The 26,838-nt window shown below is 32.8% G+C and overlaps 1 protein-coding gene across 1 annotated transcript in view; it reads left to right on the top strand.

The window, feature by feature from the left end:
* The first annotated feature begins 13,950 nt into the window (after positions 1 to 13,950).
* The window catches only part of slc4a1a (solute carrier family 4 member 1a (Diego blood group)), a 31,208-nt gene continuing 18,320 nt past the window's right edge, over positions 13,951 to 26,838 (top strand). Inside the window, exons 1-8 of the mRNA XM_056453323.1 lie at positions 13,951 to 14,136; positions 17,505 to 17,576; positions 17,658 to 17,713; positions 19,909 to 20,006; positions 22,598 to 22,644; positions 23,518 to 23,683; positions 25,869 to 26,004; positions 26,624 to 26,693. Of these exons, the coding sequence (XP_056309298.1) occupies positions 17,550 to 17,576; positions 17,658 to 17,713; positions 19,909 to 20,006; positions 22,598 to 22,644; positions 23,518 to 23,683; positions 25,869 to 26,004; positions 26,624 to 26,693 (600 nt within the window). The 5' untranslated portion in view covers positions 13,951 to 14,136; positions 17,505 to 17,549. The remainder of the gene's footprint in view (positions 14,137 to 17,504; positions 17,577 to 17,657; positions 17,714 to 19,908; positions 20,007 to 22,597; positions 22,645 to 23,517; positions 23,684 to 25,868; positions 26,005 to 26,623; positions 26,694 to 26,838) is intronic.

Genomic DNA, 26,838 nt, shown 5'->3' with positions numbered 1-26,838 from the left:
CAAAAAACATGTTGAACTTCTGCATTAAAATAATAAATGTATATTGTGTAATATTTTCCGAAAGATTTAAAAAAAAATTTTTTTCAATTAATTATAATTATTTAGACTTTTAGTTCAGCTTGAAGTTATTCTGCTTGTAAACATTTTCCACCAACAGCAGAGGGCATTTCTCTTTGCAGCTGTGTTTCAGTTCAGTGCCATTGTATTCATATACTGTACATCCATTAACAAAATGGAGAGTGGAGCCCTTTTTAAATGGAGCCCTTACTCATTACAGGCAAAAGACAGTTTAATAGTTACTGGCAGTTAACTGTAGCAATATTATTTAATATAATGCTGTAGTTGCAATAATTAAAAAGTTTTTAATAATAATAGTAATTACAGTTGTATATTCTCAGACTCCATATATCTGTGCTTATGTATCAAGGACATCATTTCATGTTATAATAAGCATTAAAGTACATGTGTTAATCATGCTTTCATGCTTGTGAAAATGTAAGTAAAATTCAGTGAGGAGTGTTCAACACTGCACTGTAATTTTCAAAATGAAAACGAAGTGAACGCCCTTAAAGCAGCCAGTGATAGTTTGTGTGTATGGTTATCACAAAACAGTCGAGCTGGTGTGTTTTATCATAAAACTCCAGAGACTGCAGGAGGGACACACCTACACAATGTGTGTCTGTAAAATATAATATGCGCAGTATAGCATTACCACTGGGGAATAATTTTATTCAAAGCTTTCAGTGTAAGGTGTTATTGTGAAGAGCAGAGATGCTGAAAAGAGCGGGTGTATAAAATTCAATTACTTTCAACAGATGATGATTTACTCTATTATTAATGTAGTGATACAATCATTTTAGTGTAAAACAGTAGAATTTTGGTCAACATTTTAATTTGAAGTTTAGTTTTGCAAAAACCTCAATGCAATTTGATCTATTTTTCTAAAATTAACATTTTTCTCAGGCTCAGACTCTTAGACTGTTTGTAAGCTCAGTAATTTTACTTTTATAGTGATAAGTTCCTTTTATTGCCTTTAAAGTGAAACAGTTGAACATAAATATAGGAAGCTGAAAAATTTTTGATTTAAATGAGACATTTAGAGGTTTTTGCATCTGAACTCTTCATTTGTTCTTAAAAAATTGAGGTTTCAAGAATGGGCTTTGTAAAGGGATGCCGTGAAAAAACATCTCTGGTTCCCTAAAGAACCTTCGAGTTAACAGTTCTTAAAATCAGCATCTTTTTCTTAGAGTTAAGAACATATTTAGTCAATCAAAATGCATTTGTTACTATGAAGAACCTTTTGTGCGATTTATATAGTAAGGTTTAATGGATGTTAAAGTGTATCATGGAGCCACCTCCTGTATAAAAAAACTTGTGTTTTGTTTTTCTATAGAAATATTTCTCTGCTTATAGCAAATGATTTATGAAAGATTAAAGAGCAAGTAAGATAAATTAAGATAATGAACAATTGGGTAAAGGCAACAACAACATAATTACTTGGATTAAACAAAAGAAGGATTGGTAACACTTTGTTCAGTTGAGTATTAGTAGACTGTGTGCTTAATATCTGTTGATATGCTCCTTCAACAGACATTTAACTGGTCTAAGAAACTTTGCAAGTACATGTCAACTTATCCTAACCCCAACCTAACAGTCTGCTTATAATCTATTGAGAATTTGCTGGCCTGTAGCTGCAATGTAACTTAAATTCAGTAAACAGGCCATCAAAATAAAGTGTGACCGAAGGATTTATTTGCCATGTTTCCATTTAGCTCTGTTTTCCATCGTGGTCTTTTTTTTTTTACATAGTTAACTTTGCGTTGACTACATGTAAACCAAGCTTTGGATTTGGAATCTGCATACCTCTAGTAAGCAAGTTTTAGGGTAAAGTAATTAAGAGTTCAAAGTAAATATGATTTGACAAATTCAAATGAATTTGTACGATTTCATTCATACCTTTTAGTATGATTTGCCCCTCCCCAGTGGACCTTTTTCACAAGATTATTACACGTTTAGCAGTCATTATAATCTTAAATCTTAAAAGTTTTTAAGATCTAGATTTTTTTTTTTTAATTTCCGAACATTTTATGTATTTATGTACGAATTATATAATCTTTGCATCAAATGACAAACTAATTACCGCATTTATTAGGGCCCAATCTCAATTTTATTTTTGTACCCCTTACCCTTTCCCTTGGTCCTTGAAACAGAGTGTGAAGGGGAAGGGCTTCAAAATGTACCCCTAAGAAATGGGACAGCACTACAGCACCTGCACACATCATCATATGTCATCACGATCTCTTGCTTCATATGAGATCGACGATTGTGACTGCTGTAGTTATTCCAGGTGTGTGATTTATTATTTATTTATTTTTTTGTATTTATCTTCAGGAAATCACAATATCATGTTATTATAATGGTATATGATTGGCAATAAGATTGTAACTATACTGTGCAAACACCGTGGCCATATTCATCTATGTAAACACACGAAAACAACATTAGCGTTATACCAGACACTGTAAAAAGCTCATTCACAGCCACTAAACTTTTCTGACAGGGTATTCCAGAGTCATCAAGTGTCAGAATGTTGTGGGACTGCTATACAGGAGTTATAGGCATTATAGATCACGGAATTTAGTGGTTTTTATTTTAGCATGATGTTAAAAACACGAACACTGTTATGAAAGCATTAAAACGTGCTTGTTTGTTGTAAAAATTCTTAATAATGACAAAAAATACTAATTTCTCCATCACCTGACTTTCGTGTGCAGCCAAGCTTGTAGCTTGTGTATTCTGGCGAATTTTCTTACCCCTTGGTTTCGAATGTGGTTCTGAAAAATTGCCATTTTTCAAGGGGTATTTAGCCCTTCCCCTAGCCCTGCGCCTTCAGGATGAAGAGAATTGGGACACCCCTACCCCTTTACGTGAACGCACAAAACGAGGGGTAGGTGGAAGGGCTAATTGGGATTGGGCCTAGATGTTTCTAATGTAGGTTCTATGAAGCACGACAATAAATTTGACGTTGTTTTCTCTTCTAGCTGCCGTTATTATTCTCATATGACTTTTTTTTTTTTTTTTTTTCTTTCTGAAAGTCTTGATAACCACTGTGATGTTTTACTTTTATTATTTCAGCATATGGGATTGTAAAAAAAAAATGATTTGTTGTACTCTCCCATTCACTGTGTTCTGAGTTTACCCACCTGTGATGACTTCTGCACACTTTTTCTTTTAAAAATCTTATAATTTTTATGCGTATTATATTTCAATGAAAGAAAAATGTTGCATTTAGTCACTTTTTTGCCAATATGGTAAATAGGTAAGTTTCCTCATGAGAGCATGCTGCTTAATCTTGCTATGTTGTATATCACCTATAATTTACAGTTGCATGTGCTGTCAAAATATTACTATTTCACAGCAACCTGGATTCTTTAAGACCCCTGAGGACGTCCTGTAGTTTCTCCAACCAGCAGCTGGTTCTCCAGATTCCTGTAGGTTGTGAGGTGGAGCTTCCGTTAGATCAGCACATCCCACAGGTGCTCACATGGCCAAACACAAATACAGGATAATGTTCTACTGCTCCATGGTTGAGTTTTGATTCTTCCGATGCCAGTAGAAGGAGCTTTTAATAGCAGACAGGTCAGAGACAAGAGGGCACGATTGGTTTGCAGCTTCATATGCAGCAGGTTTGATACACTGTGTGTTGTGACACATTAACATTTTGTCTGACTTGGACTAAGGACTTTTTGTTGGCGAGACAGGATAGCATTTGCACATCAGTGATCTTGGGTACCAATCACCATGTTGGCAGTTTGTGGTTTCCCCCTCGGTTTACAGTTGATTAAATCTCACCACTGCTGACTGACAGCACACTCGTACAAATAAAGGCGCCAGGAGGAACTACAAAAGTGTTTTTTCAGAGGGAAGTAAACATTTTTGTTTCCTCAAAAAGCATTTTTAAAGAAGGGGTTCACCCTAAATGAGAATTTTGTTAGTAATTGTTCACACTCATAATGTTCCAAACCCCTTAGACTCTCATTCATCTTCAGAAATCCACAAATTAAGATTTGTTGAGGAAATTTAAAGAACAGCAAAGAATTTGAGATGTTAAAAGTGCAGAGATTGAACCAAAAGCATTTTATGTGACTTCCCTGATTCAACTAATCATTTCAAAGCTCTGGAGAATTTTCAGTTTTAGGTGAACTAACCTATTAAGTGAAATGTTTTTGTTTTTTCATTTTTCATAGATATTAATAATCTAAAGAACTTAAATTTACTATAAAGAAGCTTTTGTGGAACAAAAGAGTTTGATAGATTTTAAACCTCCATCATAGAAACATCGATGCGAAGAACACATGTAACCCACAAGCCATGTCGTTCAGAGACACTCTGACCGAAGTTTCTTGAAACAAAATTACATATAACATTATTTCTTCTGCCCATTTATACAGCACGACATGACTATACAAACAGTTTGTTAATTTACCATTTAAAATAAAGGTGACTTGACTAATTTACCCATACCGTATTATGTTGCTTTATTAGGAATGGTCAATATTCACTTCTGTAATTGGTCATTATACACTCTCAAAAATTAAAATAAAAGATAAAGGTGCTGTTGCAGTACATTTTCAGAAGGTGCACAGTACCTTGAAGGTACACTGTAAAACCCAACAGTCAACTTTATCAAGTGAAATGAGTGTAGTTAACTCAAAATTGACTGAAAGTTAATTCTACTAGTGTTGAAGGTAATGAGTTAATTAAATACCTCATTACTTCAATTTAAATGGAGTAAGTTCACAGTACTCAACTAGATTGGTTTTTAACTCGCATGGTTTGTAGCAATCGGTTTCCTCAAATGGTTTGAGTTGCCTTAACTTATTGGGTTTTACAGTACTTAGTTTGAAAACAGAGTTCTCTTCATTTATTGGGTTTTACTGTGCTCAAATTGCTTCGTTTACTCAAATGGATTAAGTTCACAGCACTCATTAGGATTAGTTTTTGAACTTAAATGGTTTGTTGTGATTGGTTTCCTCAAATGGTTTGAGTTGCCTTAACTTGGGTTTTACAGTACTTAGTTTGAAAACAGAGTTCTCTTCATTCATTGGGTTTTACTGTGCTCAAATTGCTTCGTTTACTCAAATGGATTAAGTTCACAGTACTCAGTAGGATTAGTTTTTGAACTTAAATGGTTTGTTGCGATCGGTTTTCTCAAATGGTTTGAGTTACCTTAACTTTTTGGGGTTTTACAGTGTACAAATTAATGCACGTTTGTACTTTTAAGTACTAATAGAAAAAGGTACTACCCAGTCAGGGTCCGATTTAACCAATAAGTGTGATAAGCTTCCGCTTAGGGCTCCGTGAAATCTGGGGGCCCCCAATAAATATCTAGAAGTTTCAAAATATTATAGATCATATTTTCCATTGTGAGGGTCTAACAAATACAATGTGCCTCAATCATGGAGAAGTCTAACAGTCAAATCAGGAAAAGATTTAATTTTAAAAACTCTCTCTTTCTTTCTCTCTCTCTCTCTCTCTCTCTCTCTCTCTCTCTCTCTCTCTCTCTCTCTCTCTCTCTCTCTTCATTAAACATCTTTACATAATAACCAACAAACTGATGATAGTTTGCCGTCTGCATCAGTAAACAGTCAGTACAGTATCTGTTCATGTGATGCTCCTCTCTGGAGATGCTGTTTTTCCATCCATTAATAGGTCTCATGTCTGCAGCACTAAGCATTAATTACTCCCATACTCTAAAAAAAAGTCTCTCTCCACGTGAACGCGTGTGTTGTCAGTGGACTGCAATCATTGCCTCACGTCCCCAGAGAAAAGCTGCTCTAAAGCACCTGTATTTCTCCCCATGTGCTTTTCTTTATCTGTAACAATCCATATTTATTTTAAATGAACACTATGTGAATTACAAGTTGACTGTGTTATTATTATTCAATGCACGTTGGAGTGTGTGCTTCTTTCATGCATTGTCTTTTCTGATTTCAGCTCTCTAATTGCAGACACAGACCTGTCCTATCCTGCTCATAAAGACCAACCTTTGTGCAAAGTTTTGCTCCAACCTGCCCTCAAGTTTCTGGTTATCGTAAAGACCTTCATTAGCTGGTTCAGATGTATTTAAACTCTGCAGGAAGGTAGATTTTCATGAGAAGCATCACTTCTCTGTCCCGAGGGCACATTGGTACTGATCCTAGAAGATGTTTAGAGGGAGTTTTCTCAATCTATGTCTGTCTCTGAACCTTCAGCCTTTTTAGATAACCCTAGGCCCTTGAACACTTGGCAACCATCCTCTCTATGCTTCAGGTAATTTATCCCAATCAGTATCCTAATTAATAATGATTATGATATGTCTTGTTGATAGAGGGTCTTGGGGTCATTCTCAGTAAATGGTACCTTTTTTGTATGTTTGTTTGCATGACATTGATATCTATGTTAGATTTCTTCATTATTGACTTGCGAGTTGTATGTAAAAACGTTATTGAGGTATAAAGTAAAGGTTAGTGTTAAGTACAAGCTTGTTGATTAACTCATGGTTTAAGGGTGGATTAAGGTGTATACCTAGAATTAATGTAATAACAGATGTAACTACAGAGATACTGCAGGTATTTTTTTTAAATGTATGATGTTCAAACATGTATGTATCTAATGATAGGTGACCCGCATAGTATCCAATGTGCTTAGTATGTGTGTGTGTGTGTGTGTGTATATATATATATATATATATATATATATATATATATATATATATATATATATATATATATATATATATATATATATATATATATTTATTTATTTATTTAGTTATTTACTTATTTAGTTATTTATTTATTTATTTCTCCACAGCACCATGACTTTATACTTAATATAAATGAAGCAAATGAAATACACTACTTGACAAAAGTCTTGTCATCGATCCCAGTTGTAAGCGCAACAGATAATAACTTGACTTCTAGTTGATCATTTGAAAAAGTGGCAGAAGGTAGATTTTCTGGTGAATCATCTGTTGAACTGCATCATAATCATCACAAATACTGCAGAAGACCTATTGGAACATGCATGGACCCATGATTCTCACATAAGTCAAGTTTGGTGAAGGAAGTATGGGGGCGTGAGAGAGATCTGCATCTGCAGAGTGGATGGCAACATCAACAGCCTGAGGTATTAAGACATTTGTGCTGCCCATTACATTACACACCACAGGGAAGGGCAAATTATTTAGCAGGATAGCACTGCTTTTCATACTTCAGCCTCCACATCAAAGTTCCTGAAAGCAAAAAAAGGTCAAGGTGCTCAAGGATTGGCCAGCCCAGTCACCAGAAAGGAACATTATGGAGCATGTCTGGGGTAAGATGAAGGAGGAGGCATTGAAGATGAATCCAAAGAATCTTGATGAACTCTGGGAGTCCTGCAAGAACGCTTTCTTTGCCATTCCAGATGACTTTATTAATAAGTTATTTGAGTCATTGCAGAGATGTATGGATGCAATCCTACAAGCTCATGGGCGTCATTTAATACTAATTCTTTTTCCACTGCACCATGACTTTATATTCTATACTGGACATTATTTCTGTTAAGTGACACAACTTTTGTCTAAGTAAAATTAGACCTTACTGTCTTAATTAAATAATTAAAAATCAAGGCATGATCATATTTTATTTTGGTAAATAAGCGTAATCTAGAGGCCTTTGCCTTTCATATAAGCCACTTCTGATACCAAATGTTCAGCTAGAAGTCAAGTTATTATTTGTTGTTCCTAAAACTTGGATAGGCGACAAGACTTTTGGCAAGTAGGGTATGTGCATAATTATAAACATTTAGTTAACTTAGCTTTTAAGGCAATGGGTTTATTCACTTTTTTAAAGTTAAATAACTAATCCCGTTTTCTCATGAGTTTAGCAGTTGTGACATCAAAACCTGTAAGGTTAATTCACCACTAGTTCTTTACGGGCTTCATAATGTTTTTATTTTTTAATTTATAAGAAATTCATACACTCTCACTAGCCATGTACCATCCACCTGTTTTAGGATATCACATAAATTGTTTTAAAAGAATGAAAGCTCCAAGATGCAAATGAATTTGAGAAATGCTGTGGCTCTTGATTATTTTGGTGGACAAAAAAAATCTGAGTGGTTTCCTTACTAACTTTAATTTTCATAATTAATTTGGCGCACTACTTTTCCAGCAAGTGACAGCTGTATTCTGTAGAACACACTGCATGTTAAAGTGCATGGAAAGTATTTAATTTGCATTCTAAATTTGTGCTTATGTTACACTTGTAACTTGGAATGAAAAAATAGCTATCAAAAACATGAATGTTGAAGAATTTTTTATTTTATAATTTTTTTTCAATTTATGTATCTATTGAGTAGTTAAATAAGGACTTTTAAATTGAAAAATCTAAATAACTTCAACATATGCTTGCCACAGACCTGATATCATTCATTTATTGAAAAACCTATTGGAAAATCTTTCAGGAACAAGCAGCAAATTAGACTTCAGGGTTTTGTCGACACGACTACAGTTCATGTAGAGTAAGACACAAGAACACAAAAAGCACCAGGAAATAACCTGGCTCCAAAATGTGATTCGCTCAGTTTACAGAATCATCCCTCTAGGGAGGCGTTGAAAAATAAAATGGTTAAAAAAAATAAAGAAAAGAATAATAATAAAATACTTTAACATATGTTTTTAACAGTTTGTTTAGAGTTCAGGATACCTGGGGGTTTCCATTTTTAATTAAAGCTTTTCATATTCTATTATGGTACCTTCATTTGATATTAAAAATGTAACTAGTTTAGCAAAATGACCTTTATTAACATTTTCTGTAGATTAAAACAAGTTCTCACATAATTTATTTACAGTCATGGTCAAAATTACTGACAGAAAAATATGAGCAATTTTCAATGGCTTTATTTCAATGGAGGATTAAATTTTCCTTTTCTTTTTTAACAAAAGATTTGTGTACTCATAAATTAATTGTTTATTCTACTTACTAGTTCATACAACTTGTTTAGGGTGAGCTGAAATTACACGGTTGTTATTTGTTTGGGACAAATTAATTTTTTATGTTCAATCCACTCAAATTTATCAACCAATTAACTTAACTGATTTTTGTTTGGACAACATGAATTGCATAGAACCCTACATTTTTACCGTGTATAATACAAATGAACTTACACACAGGGTTCCTATGCTTCATAAAAGTACTTGAAAGTGCTTGAATTTATAGTTTATGGTGCTTTCACAAATTGAATGAAAAAGCAGAGAAATTCTTAATTTAAAAATCTTAAATTTAAATCTTGAACAAGAACTTTGAAAAATAATGCACATTTGAACATTATTTCAGAACCCGAATTTGAATTAATGGTGCTTCAAAAAGTCCTTGAAAGTCCATGAATCTTCTGTTCATGAAGGAATGGGAACTCCGTTCACAGCATTCTTTACTCATATTTACCAATGGTGCCAAAACCATGGCTTTAGAGTACTCATTAGGATTAGTTTTTGGACTTATGGTTTGTTGCACTCGATTTCCTCAAATGGTTTGGGTTACCTCAGCTTATTGGGATTTATAGTGTACTGGAAGCTCGTCACCTAGTTTTACCATGATTTGCATGAACAAAATAAGATGATGTATAATTTCAAACTACACAAAAATATCAGAAAAGGTCATTTTGTTCACATTTAAACAAGATCAAGTTCCCATAATGCAATTTTAAATTAGACACTGTAAAACCCAACAGTCAACTTTGTCAAATAGAAATGAGTGTAGTTAACTCAAAATTGACTGAAAGTTAATTCTACTCATTTGAAAAGAGTTTTGAGCTCAGTGTTGAAGGTAATGAGTTAATTAAATACCTCATTACTTCAATTTAAATGGAGTAAGTTCACAGTGCATCTAAATTAGTTTTTTAACTCCAATGGTTTGTAGCAATCAGTTTCCTCAAACGGTTTGAGTTGCCTTAACTTACTAGGTTTTACAGTTCTCAGTTGGTTTGAGTTTTCTTCATTTATTGGGTTTACTGTGTTCAAATTGCTTAGTTTACTCAAATAGATTAAGTTCACAGTACTCATTAGGATTAGTTTTTGAACTTAAATTGTTTGTTGCAATCGGTTTTCTCAAATGGTTTGAGTTACCTTAACTTTTGGGGTTTTACAGTGTAAATAAAACCATGAATCACAAACTACAGGCACTGTTTATTACAGTACATTTTTTAAAAACAGAATTTTATTTGTTGACAGGACTTAAAGCACTCTCATTGGCTGAAGGGGCAGCAGTGTTTCCGTGACTCAGTGGAAAAAAGTGGCATATCAAACCGATGTGAGGGCCGTGGAGGGGGAAACCCCTTCAAACGCCCCCCAGACACCTTCGGAGGGGTGTCTACCGTTTCCCCACGTGAAGGAAATCCCAAACTTACACCGTCTGATGTCAGAAGGCAAGATGTTGCTTTACTGATTAATTTTAGCCTTTAACATTAATACTTCATATACAGTACACCTTCCCCCCTCTCTCTCTTTCTCTCTCTCTCTCACTCTCTCTCACTCTCATAGAGCCAGAATTTGGCCTTTATCCAGGCTGAATATTTCCTGGGAGTGCCACTTTTACTCGTATTGATTTTGCAGATCCCTCCTAACCTCAGTTGCTTGCATTTAAGTTCAGAACTGACTTGAACTCATCATTTTCTTAAGTCGGTCTAATGAAGACTAACTAATACAACTAACTGAGTCTAAACAATCTTAGAAAAGTCACTGGGATGATGCCTTTTAAAAAGGTAGACATTTGTATGCAAGTGTCCATCAAGCTACTTCAGTAACACTTTAGTTGAAGTACCAATATCCTTATTATTTATAAAATATGATATTATTCTGCATCCTTAATCCTACCCAATACATAAACCCAACTATAACCCTAATAACTGGTAATTAATTTATTGAACTAAAAGGTTTGTTAGTATAGCGAGAACTGTACCTTAAAATAACCACTATAATGTAAAAGTGTAAAGTATAACCGCAACTTATTTATAGGGCTGTTGAATGCGTGATTCTGATTGGATGATGAACATTCTGAAAATGTAATGTTTTTTTTCATATAAATGCACAGCTAAAGTAGCTTGAGACAGGTCTTTACTTAATTAGAGTTTAATATCACTACACAAAATAATAATAAATAAGTCCACATTAAAAATTTAAGCGGGAAAAAACCTGAGAAATGTCAAAATACAACAAATGAGCCATGATTTAAGTGTGGTTACTGTTGTAGAAGTGATTTTGAAGAAGACTCTGGCCTGCTGAATCTGTTGAAATGTAAAAAAATAATGCCGAGGTTCGCCTTACTTTATAACCGCATCTCCATTTCACAAATGCATTATGTTCTTGAATGTAAATGGCCCGTCAGCAATTAGGACAGCATGATGTCTTCATGTACATGTTCCTGAGTCTATGATGATCCTGGAACAACATTCCAATCACCCAATCAGATTTAAGGGATAGGTTTACAGTTTATGTGAAGTTTAGGCTTAAGCTAATGTGCTCCTACATCATTGTTATTCAGCTATTAATCTCTGATTTTGGCAATAATTTACACTTGAGTTTAGGGGCTGGAATTAGGTATATTTTTGAACAGAAATGATGTTCCAGGATATGAATAGATGTTAATCCAAGATCACATTCTACTTTGCAAAAACCCACCCACCATACAGTAAATAACTTGCATATTAGCAGGGCCAGACAGAATTAAAATGTAAAAATTCTGTACAGAAATAAATCTGTGGATTTATGCAGAATGATTTTGAGAGTATAGAAGCTAAAAACCTGATCGGTGTGATTTTGCTAAGTATAATGCAATCTTGAATTAACATCAACTTTGATCCTGGAACATCATTCCTGTTCAAAATTGTAACCCAGCCCTACCCCTAAGCCTAACCCTAACTGTAAATTATTCCCCAAACCAGAAGGAATTAATAGTTACATAGCAATCACATTTAGAATCACATAACCATAACTGTAAGCCTAAATTTAACATGAACTGTAAACATATCTCAACAAATCTAATTGGCTGATTGGAATGTTATTCGGAGATGAACGTAAATGTTGCTTCAAGAACATTGGTGAAGTCACACTAACCTGAAAAGCTTACACATAAAAAATAATGATAATACCTGTTTAGTTAATAGGTTTGCAATGCAAATCCAATTGGAACAACAAACAAAGCTACAGCAGTTCTGTCATACACTGTAAAAAATGTATGGTTTCCACACATTCGATTTGTGGGAAACATGAAGGAATTAAGTAGCTTATTAGTTTTTAACAAATTTAAGTGGATGGAACATAAAATTAAGTTGTCCCCCAAATAAACGTTAAGAATTGTGTTGTTCCAGCTCATTTTTAAATAAGTAGTTTGAGCAAACAACAAACATTGTTTTTTGAGTGTATAATACATCCACTAAAAGAAAGAAAACATTGCTTTTCAAATTGTATTAAACATAAATTATCTAAACATTTGCATATTATTCAATGTAGTGCACTGAAAAAACGATTCATTGGATTTACTCATTTGCTTTTAAGGTAAGTGGTTGCAAACATTTAAACAATTTTGAATTTACACAAAAAAATCTAGTTTAATTTGTTTGTTAAAATTCAGCTCATATAAATGGTTTGTAACCACTTAACTTAAAACAAATGTAATAAATCCAATTAATAATTTTTTTCAGTGTATTACTGAAACTAATATTAAAAGTGAAAAAAAAATTTGTAAAAACATTCATTCATTTTCCTTCGACTTAGTCCCTTTATTCATCAGAGGTCACCACAGCGGAATGAACCTCCAACAATTCCAGCCTATGTTTTACACAACGGATGCCCTTCCACCTGCAATCCAGTACTGGGAAACATCTACACACACTCATTCACACACATACACTACAGCCAATTTAATTTATTCAATTCACCTGTAATGTATGTCTGTGAGGGGAAAAAGGAGCACCCGGAGGAAACTCATGCCAACACGGGGAGAACATGCAAACTCCACACAGAAATACCAACTGACCCAGTCGGGACTCTAACCAGCGATCTTCTTGCTGTGAGGCAATGCTGCTAACCATTGCGCCACCGTGTCGGCCTTATATATATATATATATATATATATATATATATATATATATATATATATATATATATATATATATATATATATATATATATATATATATATATATATATATATATATATATACAGTGCTCAGCATAATTGAGTTCACCCCATTTTGAAAATTTTTATTTTTATTCATTTCTCAGTGAATATGGGTAATGTATTTTGGTGCATTGAAACCAAAAAGATTTATTAAACAGATATATTTATTAAAATAATATTTGTCACCAAACATCTTTAGAAATGGAAAGATAATACAATTAAATTCATGCAAAATATTGCAAAAAAATTTACGAACTACAACATTTCAACCAAATTATATATATTTTTTTGTTTCCATTGATTTTTGCTATTTTTAAAAATTGTATTTAATGTTTTTCCCTAACAAATAAATTTGGGCTACTAATTTTTCAACCATTATTGTAAGTTATTTTGTTAGATTTTATATATATATATATATATATATTTATTTATTTGCAAACTTTTATACAAGTAAATAAATAGATACAATGATGGGTTCAAAATGGAATACGTTAAAAAAAACATATTAGTACCTGAAGTCTACATATCAGACCTAAAAAGTACAAAAGCAACAGTGACTCTGGTTGTACCTTTTATTTCTCAGAGTGTTCGATATAGGCCTCAAACGGTCTCTTTCTATGTCCGGCTGACAGTGTTTGGGAGTGGTTTTAGGGTTGGGGTATTCCTGCTGTCAGGTGGCCCCATCGATAAGGCAGTTTCTCTGATGAAGGGGCTCTTATCAATCTCTTCCACCCCTGGGTGCTCTACGCAAGCCGCCGTGTTTCGGGTTGCCGCGCACTACGTGACTTGTTTTTTACGTCTTTAACTCTTTTTTCCATTAGCTTTCCATTAACCCACCCATGCCTTCAGAATCGGTCCGAGGTCAGTCTTGAGTTGGCACTCGACTTGAAGACGTGGAAACCCAGCACAGAGACCCGCCAGGACCACCTGGGCTCAGGTAAGAGTGAGAAACTGACAAATTCTGTGTTTATGAGAAGGTCTGAATGAAGAAAGTTGGTTATAATGGGACAGAGGTCACTTGTGAACAGGGGGACACGTGTATAAAGGTCCAAATAAAAGCAGGACAGATGTCATAGGTCATTGTAGCAGTAATTTATACATCATTTTATTGTAGGAAGATAAATTAAGTCTAAAACCTGTTTGTTTTTATTACAAATTTTAGCCCTGTTGTTTTTTTTTAAATGGATCTAAAGCAAAAGTGTAATTCAGGATTTTCAGTATATTAGATTTTATTCTTATTTTAGTTTCTTGTTAATATGTTTTTAGCAAAAAATAATGACTGTCATGCAGTTTTTTTTTTGTTTTTTGTTTTTTTTTGCATGATATACTGAAGACACCCCTTTGTATGTTATTTAGTGAAACATTAGTTTATACTTTCCCACTATCAACTAGTTTTACTCGTTTTAGTTTTTTTAATCAATCCAAATGTTGTAATATTTCAAATGGTGACTTATTATTTTTAATATTTATAAATAAGTGCAGATAATAATTTGTATGTTGTTTCATTTGTACATAAATCCATTTAAACTATGACAATTGAACATTATTTCACAATATTTTGTTTAAAAAGAAATTTGAGACTCTAAACACTTTACTGGCATTTAATATGTTTTCTGTCTTTGTAAAGTCACATTTGTGATTCAGGCACCAAAATACAATGTCTCATTCATTATAAAAACATATACTGCACTGTAAAACCCAAAAAGTTAAGGTAACTCAAACCGTTTGAGGAAACCGATTGCAGCAAACCATTTAAGTTAAAAAAAAAACTAATCCAAATGAGTACTGTGAACTTAATCCATTTGAGCAAACGAAGCAATTTGAGCACAGTAAAACCCTTTAAATGAAGAGAACTCAAACCAACTGAGAACTGTAAAACCCAATAAGTTAAGGCAACTCAAACCGTTTGAGGAAACTGATTGCAACAAACCATTTGAGTTAAAAAACTAATTTAGATGTGCACTGTGAACTAACTCCATTTAAATTGAAGTAATGAGGTATTAAATTAGCGCATTACCTTCAACACTGAGTTCAAAACTCTTTTCAAATGAGTACAATTAACTTTCAATCAATTTTGAGTTAACTATACTCATTTCATTTGATAAAGTTGACTGTTGGGTTTTACAGTGTGGGTGTGTTAAACCAGTTGTGGAGTGAACAGCGTTTTCCAGTCATGACAGGATGACAGTCTAAATGACAATGTTTAGAGTTGCATGTAAATCTAAAGAGTAATAATGGTATTCTTTCTGAAAATCAGCGTTGAAACATGCATGTCATGGCTTATGTGTTGTGTAATAGTTCATACTAGTGCACGTTTCGGTCTATTGAGTGACTTTCTCCAATGTATAAAACGTTACGAGTGGCATATTAGCATATCGAAGTAACATGCTGCAGTGTTTCCTTCTCTCTCTACTAAAATAAACGAAAAATGAATCGGCAATAAACACGATAATGATCCTTGATCATTACTGTTGCATTCTTGGTACGCTCACTGATATTTCAGCTATAAAAATGGCATAATTCGAAATATGGGAAAGGATGTAAATCAGTCAATGCAGAAAATGTCTTCAAAAACACAGTACAGTCTGGGCTGAAGTCTTTTAAACTGTGGATTTATCACAAGGTTTTGCACAAATCAGCCAATGGCAATTAACTTAAGCACACTTGAGCTAATTTTACAATTCATTAAAAGTAGTACATTTACATGAATACATTTTTCTGTCAGTGAACGTTTACCGCCTTTTATCATTGTGTCAAAGTTTCTGAGTGTGGTTTGAAGCGCCAAGGCTGTTTTTCTCTCTATCTGCCTCTGTACATGAGGGACACAAGAGTCCTTATCGCACCATATAGAAGTTCAGTCTTCAGATAATTGTCTGTGGCTCTTCACGCCCTTGAGCTGGCTCAGGGTGGGCCACAGTCTTCAGGCTCTGAAAAACACCAAAACTGAGACCTCAGTTAATTCCTGTGATCAGACTCTTGACTCTTATAACCTAAATGAACCAATCAAATACACACAGAGCATGAAACGCTTTTTCAGATTCATTAAGTTAAAGACTAAATCATGAGCTTTCCTTTGAATTTCTTTTATTATTTTTCATACATTTCTTAATTTTTATGACAAAATAGCCATAATGACCAATTTCTAATAGCTTATTTCTTTTGTCATGATGGCAGTAAACAATTATTTTACCACACTCAAAAAATGACTTTGCTGCTTGTTCAAACTACTTATTTTAAAATGAGCTGAAACAACACAATTCTTGAGTTTTTTGTGACAACTTAATTGTTTTATATTCAATCCCAGTTAAATTTGTAAAAACTAATGTGGTAACTCAATTCCTTTATGTTGTCCCAACACAAATTGATTGTGTACAACCCAATTTTTTTACAGTGCATTTATTTTGCAGACCTTTTAAAGGCTTAACTAGGTTAGTTAGACAAGTCATTGGACAACAGTGGTTTGTTCTGTAGCCAATCAAAAGACAAGACCCTTATTTTTAAGGGGGCTAAGCAGTTTTTTTCGCTATTTATTCTATCGTCTAAATAGTTTTTTCTCTATTTATTCTATTGTCTATACAGTTTTTTTCCTTTTTTTCTTTTTTTTCTATTCCAGCCTAAAGTAAATAAATAAATAAATAAATAACTAATTCAAATATTATAGTAAATGCAATGAAAAATGTCCCTGGTCCATTAAACATCACTTGGAAAATATTTGAAAAAGAATTTAAAATTCACTAATAACTTTGTCTTCAACTGTATATGGTAATGTCAGGTTAATTTAACACTTCAATATAAGATAATCATCATTTTACCTAAGTTTGGAAAAGGTCGGGTCAGAATAAATATGTTGTTACATATATTGGTACATAAAATTGTTATTATTTTACAAATTATTTAACATTATTATACATTACATTATTATTTTGACGTTTTATTCACACAAAAGTTATTTGAAAGATTAAAGTAGACACGTTCTGTGTTTATAAAGTCACTTTTTTTATTTAATGTGACAGTCAATTTAATGGGATGTCTCATCTTTGACCAAAACATGTACTACATTTCTTACAGCAGTAAATCAGTTTATTTTATACAATTTACCAGCTTTTCTAAGTCTGTATATTCCAGTTTTCCAAATAGTGTTTTCTTTTATTACCAAAAAGAACTAATCGAAGATGCAGAGAGTATAAAACACTGCATATTTTCATAAAATAATACATAATTTCAATATTGTTAATTTAACACTTTAGTGAATAAATGATAAGCAATATGACTGTGTTATTTTTCTTACTGTGTGTGATTTTTTAGGTTATGTGCGAGACTTTCTGAAGTATCAGGGACAGAGAGAAGTCGATGATGGAAGCTGTTTCATTTGATGGGGTGAGCACATCATCTCATGTCGCATAAACTAGTTGATGTGTTATAGGTCATTACGTTTATGCATTACGTTTATCCATACAGGACAATGACATGTCCTATGAGGACAGTGAGTCACCTCTGCCCTCTCCATTCACCTTGTGAGTATCACACATAGGAACACAGAAAAACTGTAGAGAAACTGATTACACATTTACACCTTTAGACATTTTTTTATTTTACAAAGCACAAATAGTGAGTAGCATTTTGAATTAAACATGAAATGCTTGGTTAACAATAATTGAAAATGTTATTTTCTTGAAAAAAAGGGCTACTTTACAACTAGTTTTTGTAAAATGTGCTTCATTATTTAAAAAAAAAAAAAAAAATTATATATATATATATATATATATATATATATATATATATATATATATATATATATATATATATATATATATATATATATTATAGTGTATGGAAATGCTTATCATACACTGATAGAAAAGCAGCACTAATAAAGCAGCAGCTTAAGACTGGCCAAATTATTATCTTAAATGTGTAGAAGAAATGTGTTTTTTTTTTCCTTTTCTTTTTTCGACAAGATAGATTATGCCGGCATTTATCGGCATTTATCATCAATTTTGTCACCTTGAAATAAGAGTGAGATCTTTCACATTACAGTATTGTAGGTGATGCACATTTTTAAAATGGTGATTTGCCATTGTTGTGCTGTTTGTAATGATAATTACTTAATGATTTTTAAAATTTATCAGTTATTTGTGAGCCAAATTAATCTGTCATCTGAGAAAAAAGTATCTGAATCTGTCAAATCTGTATACTGCGTTGTGATGTCCCAAAAGTAATTTCATAAAATAATAATAACTAGTTTAATCTTTTTTTAAAACCACATTTTATCTGATCAGCAACTTCTAAATTAATGATTGAATATGAATCAGCTATTTGAATGTCACCCTGCTTTTACCATGGTATTCCTGCACTTACCCCTGTGGTATCACTTTATTTTAATGGTTTTAAGTTACATTGCATTTTCATGCCAACTAATTCTCAATAGATTATAAGTAGACTGTTAGGTTAGGGTTAGTTTAGGTTGACATGTACTTGCAAAGTTTCCTATAGTCAGTTAAATGTCTGTTGAAGGAGCAGTATCAGCAGATATTAAGCAAGGAGTCTACTAATGCTCAGATGAGAAGTAATTGGCATGTAGTTGCAATGCAAATTTTAGTCAACAAAATGTGCAATAGGGACAATCAAAATAAAGTCTTACCACCTATTTTTAATTGGACATTCTTTGAAATATCTCAATTCATTCATTTGAGGATTAAATTCAACATTTAAAAAGCCTTTATTTTTATTTCAACCAAAACAACATTGATACAGCATTACTAGCTACATTTCTTTTAAACCAACATGTACTTAGAAATGTAGGGGAAAATGCATTTGGTTTTGGTTGACTGTTGGTTAGTTTTACACTGATATATCTTCATTATTTTTTTCAATAAGTATTTTTGACCCCCAGAAGTACTCCATAAACACCCATGTTCCAAATTACAATACTAAAGATTGTAAAATGTTAAACAAAATGTAAAATAAAATAAAAAATGTTTTAATTGTTACATCTGAAGAGTCCTGAAGATTGTTTTTATCAGGCATCCTTCATTTTCCTTTGTTTAGATTCAGTAATTTTGCTAAAATGGGATTGAAACAGTTGCTTTTAAGTTATTAAAATGTCTTATTCGTATGCCATTTAAGTGAAATGACTGACCCTAAACTTAAACTGATCAAAACACTTATTTAAAATGAACTGAATCAACATAATTCTTGAGTTTTTTTGGGACAACTTAATTATCTTATGTTCAACCCACTTAAATTTGTAAAAACCAAGTTAATTTAATCGATTTGTGTTGGGACAATATGAAGGAATTGTGTGGAAACAGCCTTTTCACAGTGCATCTGATCTCTTCATCTTTTCAAAATCTTGTTCAGAATATATGAAGAAGAATAAATCATGAGTTTTTATGGTCTGGTGCGCTTTCAAACTGAATTTTACTAAGGTGATGAATGATTTTGCCTCCAGAAATGATTGTATCCGCATTACAGTAGGTCAGGCTCACAGACAGTAAATGTGGCCCCCTTGTGGCCGAGCAGGGCAGTGCGAGGGCTGGACAGAGTGAGGCTTATGTTTCTTGTGTCAGGATTGGCTTGAGTCGCTTTGTAAGGGGACGGAGCTCAGGCTGGCCTTTGGTGCGTAAGATCTGGTGAGTGTGTGGAGCTGAACAGGCGGGTCTTCAGCCTGCTGTGTGCTGTAGTTTCTGCTCTCTGTCTCCCTCTGCAGGACGCCCGCGGCACACAAAGGCAGCTACGATCTAGAACAGGTCAGACAGCAGAACGAGGAGCAGCCGCAGACCTTCACCTTCAATAGAGACCTAGAGGGTGGGTTTATATCAGTCGAAATCAGTCAAAATTATTAGCTCTCCTGTGATTTTGTTTTTTTAATTTAATTTTTTCAAAATATTTCCCAAATGTTTAACAGAGCAAGGAATTTTTCACAGTATTTCCTATAATATTTTTTCTTCTGGAAAAAATCTTATTTGTTTCATTTTTGCTAGAATAAAAGCAGTTTTTAATAATAAAAAAAAAAAACAGTTTAGAGTCAATATTATTAGCTTTCTTAAGTAATATTTTTGATTGTCTACAGAATAAACCACTGTTATACAATGACTTGCCTAATTGCCCTAACATGCCTAATTAACCTTCAATGTAAAAAGTAATTCTGTGGCCTTGTAGATTTCATTAATATTAATATGTACACTTTATTTAATAAAATTAATTTCCTGGTTTTAGGTCTTTTTTTGCTTTGAAATTACTTAATGTCTGTAATAAAATTTATCAATTTTATTATAAGAATTTAGCTATTATTTTTAAATAATTTCAAAAAGAGAAAATATTGACTAAATCCAACGGGATTAAAGTAAACATTTTTAAATGTCAGTATGTCTAGCCGAGGAAAGGCTGCCCTCGCCTGATACACGATTGATGAAAGCCCGTCATGACCTGAAGATGGACATCTCCATAATTGTCAAAGGACATTTTAAAATACGCGCCATCCTTATAAATAAACCGCAGATTTGAGTTTTAAACAACTATATTCTCACATGAACAACTGTTAACTTTGTTTCATGATACATCAAGAGCTATATTTGATTATTGTATGAGTTGTCGATTCCGCCATTGCCCTCAGTTGGTGCAAAATGGATTCTGATTATACAAACTAAAAAATAATCATTCTTAAAATACTCTAAACAAGCTGTATTCTTATTGTTAATGTCAGATATATGTAATATTTTCACTGGCAAAGAAAAAACAATATTGCAATGTGATTTGCACTGATTCTGTTCAGTACTCGTGTGAGATTGAATCAGATTGAACCTTCTTTGGATCATTTTCTTGCGCAATACATACTTGTTGAATTTAATTAGTAATATTGCTTGTAATTTGTTACCTAAATTTTACTGAGTAAATATAGGGTATTATTTTTTACAGTGTAGTTAAACCTTAAAATTGCACTTTAGTATCTTGAAAACTATCTAGTATATTCTATCTAGTATTTTAATATTTTATTATAAGTAATTGGATGTTACATGAAATATAAACAAAGTCAGACTAAAAATACATCCGTGAGCATTAGAATAAATGAAAAAAATCAACAAAATTTTTAATGAATATAAAGTAAATATAATAATATTATGTAATAATAATAAAAAAATACAATATAACATAGAATTAAAACACTGAACAGTAAATAAAATTTATTAATAGACAAATAACTACCTTATTCCATGGGAACAGGTCAAAAATTTCAACGGGGAATCAGTACCAGAAGAAAAAAATCCTCCATGAAATCTAACAGCAAGACATTGTTTTTGTTATTAATTTGCAGAAGAGGCTTTCTCAAAGTTTCCATTTTTACTGAAAATAAATAGTATTGTAGTATACATTTCACACCTTTCTGTTTGTGAATAATATATTTACCTTGGAAGATGTAAAAATTAACAACACGCTCAACTGTTCTTTTGTGTGGAATAAAAGCAAATGAGATATTTTAAAGTAAGACTGTAATTATCATTTCTTTGCACAAATAAAATATTACTAACATCACACCAAAATTTAGGAGATGCGTCACAGTTATAGAACAGATAAGTGATCCGCATAAAGTAAGTAGCAATATATTAAGCAAAGTGTTCAACAATGTAGATAAATTGCTCTAAAATTTATGCAATGTGTATAATATTAAGAGTTGTTTTTTTTTTTTTTTTGCTGTCACACCGTAACATATACAGTTGAAATTATTAATTATTAAACCCCCTTTGAATTATTTTTTCTTTTTAAAAATATTTCCCAAATGATGTTTAACAAAGCCAAGAAAATTTTCACAGTATTTTTGATAATATTTTTTCTTCTGGAGAAAGTCTTATTTGTTTAATTTCAGCTTGAATAAAAGCAGTTTTTAATTTTTAAAACACCATTTTAAGGTCAAAATTATTAGCCCCTTTAAGCTATTTTTTTTTCGATCGTCTACAGAACAAACCATCATTATACAATAACTTGCCTAATTACCCTAACCTGCCTAGTTAACCTAATTAACCTAGTTAAGCCTTTAAATGTCACTTTAAGCTGTATGGAAGTGTCTTGAAAATATCTAGTCAAATATTATTTACTGTCATCATGGCAAAGATAAAATAAAATTAGAGATGAATTATTTAAACTATTATGTTTAGAAATGTGTTGGAAAAAATCTTCTCTCCATTAAACAGAAATTGGGGAAAAAATAAACAGGGGGGCTAATAATTCTGACTTAAATTGTATTTCAGTTACAGTTCAGTAAAAATGTAAAACAGTAAATAAATACATTGAAAGCATTGATAAAGTTAGTGACCCCTTGAACATCAGATTTCATTCTAGATTAATATATCTGTTTTTATCAACTACCCATACCTAAACAAATGTTCTGTTTTCCCATTCAGCCGCTAGAAATACCAACACCAATGCCATAAAGAGAGGAGATGCAGAGGTAATACACATTCATTCACTTACTCACATGCAGTACATTACCATTCAAAAGTTTGGGATAATTGCTTTTTTTTGTAAACAACCCTCTTCTACTCACCAAGGATGCATTTTTTGGGTCATATAAACTGCAAAAGCTGTTGAATTCTCAAATATGATTATAATTTTATATTATATGATACTATTATTATTTTATTTTATTATATTTATATTTTATTAGTGGCTGTAGCTTTAAATTGAATTTATTCCTGTGATATAAAGTTGGATTTTTAACAAGTGCAACTTGAATGTAACAAGATCCTTCTGTTCTGAAATCATTTTAATATGATGAGCTTCAAGAAACATTTACTATTATTGGGCTGCTTCATATTTTTCTGGAAACTGTAATACAATGGCATTTAAAAGTAACATTAAAATGTAATTACACTCCTTTTAAGATGAATGTAAATGTTATTTCTTATAAATTTTATATTTACATGGGACTTAAATAAATTCTAAATGTTGTTTTTATAAATTATTTTTTAAAACAGGAATAAAAGCTTCAACGTTGATAATTATAAGAATTATAACCATTAAAGTCATGTACCAATAATATTTGATCATAATAGAATAGTAAATCAGCATATTAGAATGATTTTTGGATGATCACAAGACATCAAAGCTGAAAATTTTACTCTGAATCAATTAAAAGTTAAACTACATTCAATAAGAAAGAATTTTTGATAGATTGTAATAATATTTCACAATTTTCCATAACATAAATGCAGACTTGGTGAGCAAAATACCCTTTTTTAAGATTTAAAAACTAAAATTTTGATATGTAATGAATCCTGCTGTCGGTCAAACCATTAACACTTAACTCTGCTCATCTTGTCAGTCATACGTGGAGCTGAACGAGCTGCGTGGTGAAATATGGCAGGAGACAGGCCGCTGGGTGGGTTTTGAGGAGAATTTTAGCCCTGCCACAGGACAGTGGAGCCAGTCCCATGTCTCCTACCTCACCTTCAAAAGCCTCATTCAGCTCCGCAAGGTCATGAGCACAGGTAAAATGCCAAACTATAAAAGTCTAATATAGCTTTAAATATTTTTCCATTAATAATTATACTTTAATATTTGTCATTTTTTTATTCATTTCCTAAAATTAATGATCGCTATCCATTTTGCCTAGATTTACAGAAGAAACTTACTAAAATATCATTCAGTTTAATTGAGGTTTATATATAAAATTCCTCTATTTAAGTATCACAGTGTAGGCCTTTTTTATATAAAGTTACATTTTTAATTTATGCTTCGCCACTAAACACCTGGTTTTGAACTTGTGAGCAACAATGGTTTAAATTTCTACTGAAATGATTGAATTTCATTAGGTATCATCAGTTAACAACATAGCATAGGTTAACGTGAAGTTACATTTAAAGGGTCATGTTAATCTTAGATTAAGATTATATTTTAAAGAATGCTGAAAGCCTGTAACCATTGACTTTGCTTGGTATTTATTTTTCATACTATGGAAGTCAATGGTTGCATATTTTCAGCATTCTTCAAAATATCTTCTTTTGTGTTAAGCAGACACTCAAGGCTGAGTAAACAGTGAATATGTGTTTTTTTTTTTTATTTGGGGGGGTGAACTATCCCTTGAATACATATTTAAGATAAAAAATTAACATTAAGTAACAACTAAAATGTACAGTGAAGTAACAAGAACATATTAGCAAAATTGTCTGCTTCACATTAAGTGAAGTTTATTCATAAACTAATTTCGAGAGGATCACGTGCTTATGATTGCTAGCGGCTGGACCCGCATTATCCAATTTACAATGCACCAATCAGACGATTCCTAAGCTACTATAAATACCCTAGGTTACGTATCACTGCTATCTTTGTTTTGAAGAATCCCCTTCCACCCCTACTCCTCCTTTCTAGATTGGTGGCACGGTGGCCCAGTACTTAGCACTGTTGCCTCATAGCAAGAACGTGTCTGGTTCCAGTCTTTACCAAACCAGCTGACGTTTCTGTGTGGAGTTTGCATGTTCTCCCTGTGCTCACGTGGGTTTTTACGCGAGTCCACCGGTTTCCTCCCACCGTCCAAAAACATGCAACCTAAGTTTGACTAATCCAAATCAACACCATAGACATGCTCCTACCAAGTACTTATATATTTAAAAAACAACTACTATCTGCTTTTCAGCCACCATGGCAGGGGAGTTCTCGAGATCTACCTGAGCTCAAACTCTCGCCTTGCAACGGGAGGGAGCCCCGGGCTTGAGGATCTTATGTGCTCAGGGCTCTCTCCCGGGACAGCATGCCAAACAAGCTTTTATATTCAATTATCAGCTAAGTGTGAACTCTCGAAATTTAAAAGACTTTGACTTTACTGACACAGAAAGTGTCTACTTTAATGTGTCAAATAACTTTTGTGTAAAAAAAAATAATAATAAAAAATATAAATATAATGTAAAAGTGGTTTCCTAGTACTGGATTGCTTCTGGAAGGGCATCTGCAGCCTAAAACATATGCTTTATAGTTGGCGGTTCATTCTGCTGTGGCGGCCCCTGATAAATAGGGGACTAAGCTGAAGGAAAATGAATGAATGTAAAAGTACATTGCATCTTGTTAGTCCATGTTGCTTAATCAGGGTTTCCGCTGGGTTTTAAGAAGTCTTAAAATGTCTTAAATTTCAAAAACTAAATTTTAGGCCTTAAAAAGTCTTAAATTCACAGAATTATTGTGTTTTTGGTCTTAAATCATTTTAAACAGCTCTTAATTTCCCTCTGTCCAAGTAATGGACAATCTGGCTAACATGCAATCACCTATAATCCATCTCAAAAACTTTTATTGCAAAGAGTTGCAATTCACAACAGCTGTTAGACATTTTTACAGCAAATACTCCAATTTAAATTCCCTAATCATGGAAGGAAAACTAAAGCAACACATCCATTTACATGATCTTCCAATAATACAAAAACTATTTACCAAAGTTACCGGACCATTAGAACAAAATCCTAAGTGTTAAGCCCTGTATAAGTCTAAGATTTCATTCATAATGATCTTAAAAGGGTCTTAAAAAGTCTTCCATTTGATTTGAAGAAACCTGCAGAAACCCTGTTAATACATTGTTGACAAATGTTACTTTATTGTAAAGAAATGTACATTATTGTAAATTAATGCTAATAAATTGGTTCACATTGATGCTGATTAAACGTGATGACTGACTGTGGCTGTAATCAGGGGCGGTGCTGCTGGATGTTGATGACAGCAGTTTATCCAGCATTGGCCAGAAGATGGTGGAACAACTTCTGCTCAAAAAAGAGATCCGGCCCTCTGACCGAGATGCTCTCGTGACCATACTGCAACGCAAGCGCAGGTGTGTGTGGAAGGAAGTCATTTCACTTTTTCTTATTGTCAGTATTATATTTTTATTCTAGAGAGCCCCATTAACTGGTATACACGTATACAGTTGAAGTCAGAAATATTAGCCCTCCTGTTAAATTAGAATTTTTTTCAACATATTTCTAAACATAAGAACTCATTTCTAATAACTGGTTTCTTTTATTTTTGCCGGGATGACAGTAGATAATATTTTACTAGATATTATTCAAGACACTTCTATACATCTTAAAGTGACATTTAAAGGCTTAACTAGGTTAATTAGATAATTAGGCAAGTCATTGTATAACAGTGGTTTGTTGTGTAGGTGATTGAAAACAAATATTGATTAAGGGGGCTACTAATGTTGACCTCAAAATGGTTTTAAAAAAATTAAAAACTGCTTTTATTCTAGCCGAAATAAATCAAACAAGACTTTCTCCAGAAGAAAAAATATAATAGGAAATACTGTGAAAAATTCCTTGCTCCATTAAATATCACATGAGAAATATTTGAAAAAGAACAAACATTTAACAGGAGGGCTAATCATTTTGCCCTCAACTGTGAGTCACGGTTGGTCAATATTAATATTAGTATGACTCGTTTCTTTGTTACAGCCAGTTGGAGCCTGTTGTATCTCCTGGTTCAGCAGACCTTGAACTGCAGACATTCTCTGTCACCAAACAGGTATGTATGTCTGTCTGTCTGTGTGTCTGTCTGTCGCTCTCTCTGTATATCTGTATATCTGTCTGTCTGTCTGTCTGTCTCTCTGTATATCTGTCTGTATATCTGTCTGTCTGTATGTCTGTCTGTCTGTCTGTCTGTCTGTCTG

Source organism: Danio aesculapii, chromosome 3 (genome assembly GCF_903798145.1).
Source record: "Danio aesculapii chromosome 3, fDanAes4.1, whole genome shotgun sequence".
Classification (NCBI taxonomy): domain Eukaryota; kingdom Metazoa; phylum Chordata; class Actinopteri; order Cypriniformes; family Danionidae; genus Danio; species Danio aesculapii.
This window is presented reverse-complemented; position numbering and strand designations above follow the sequence as displayed.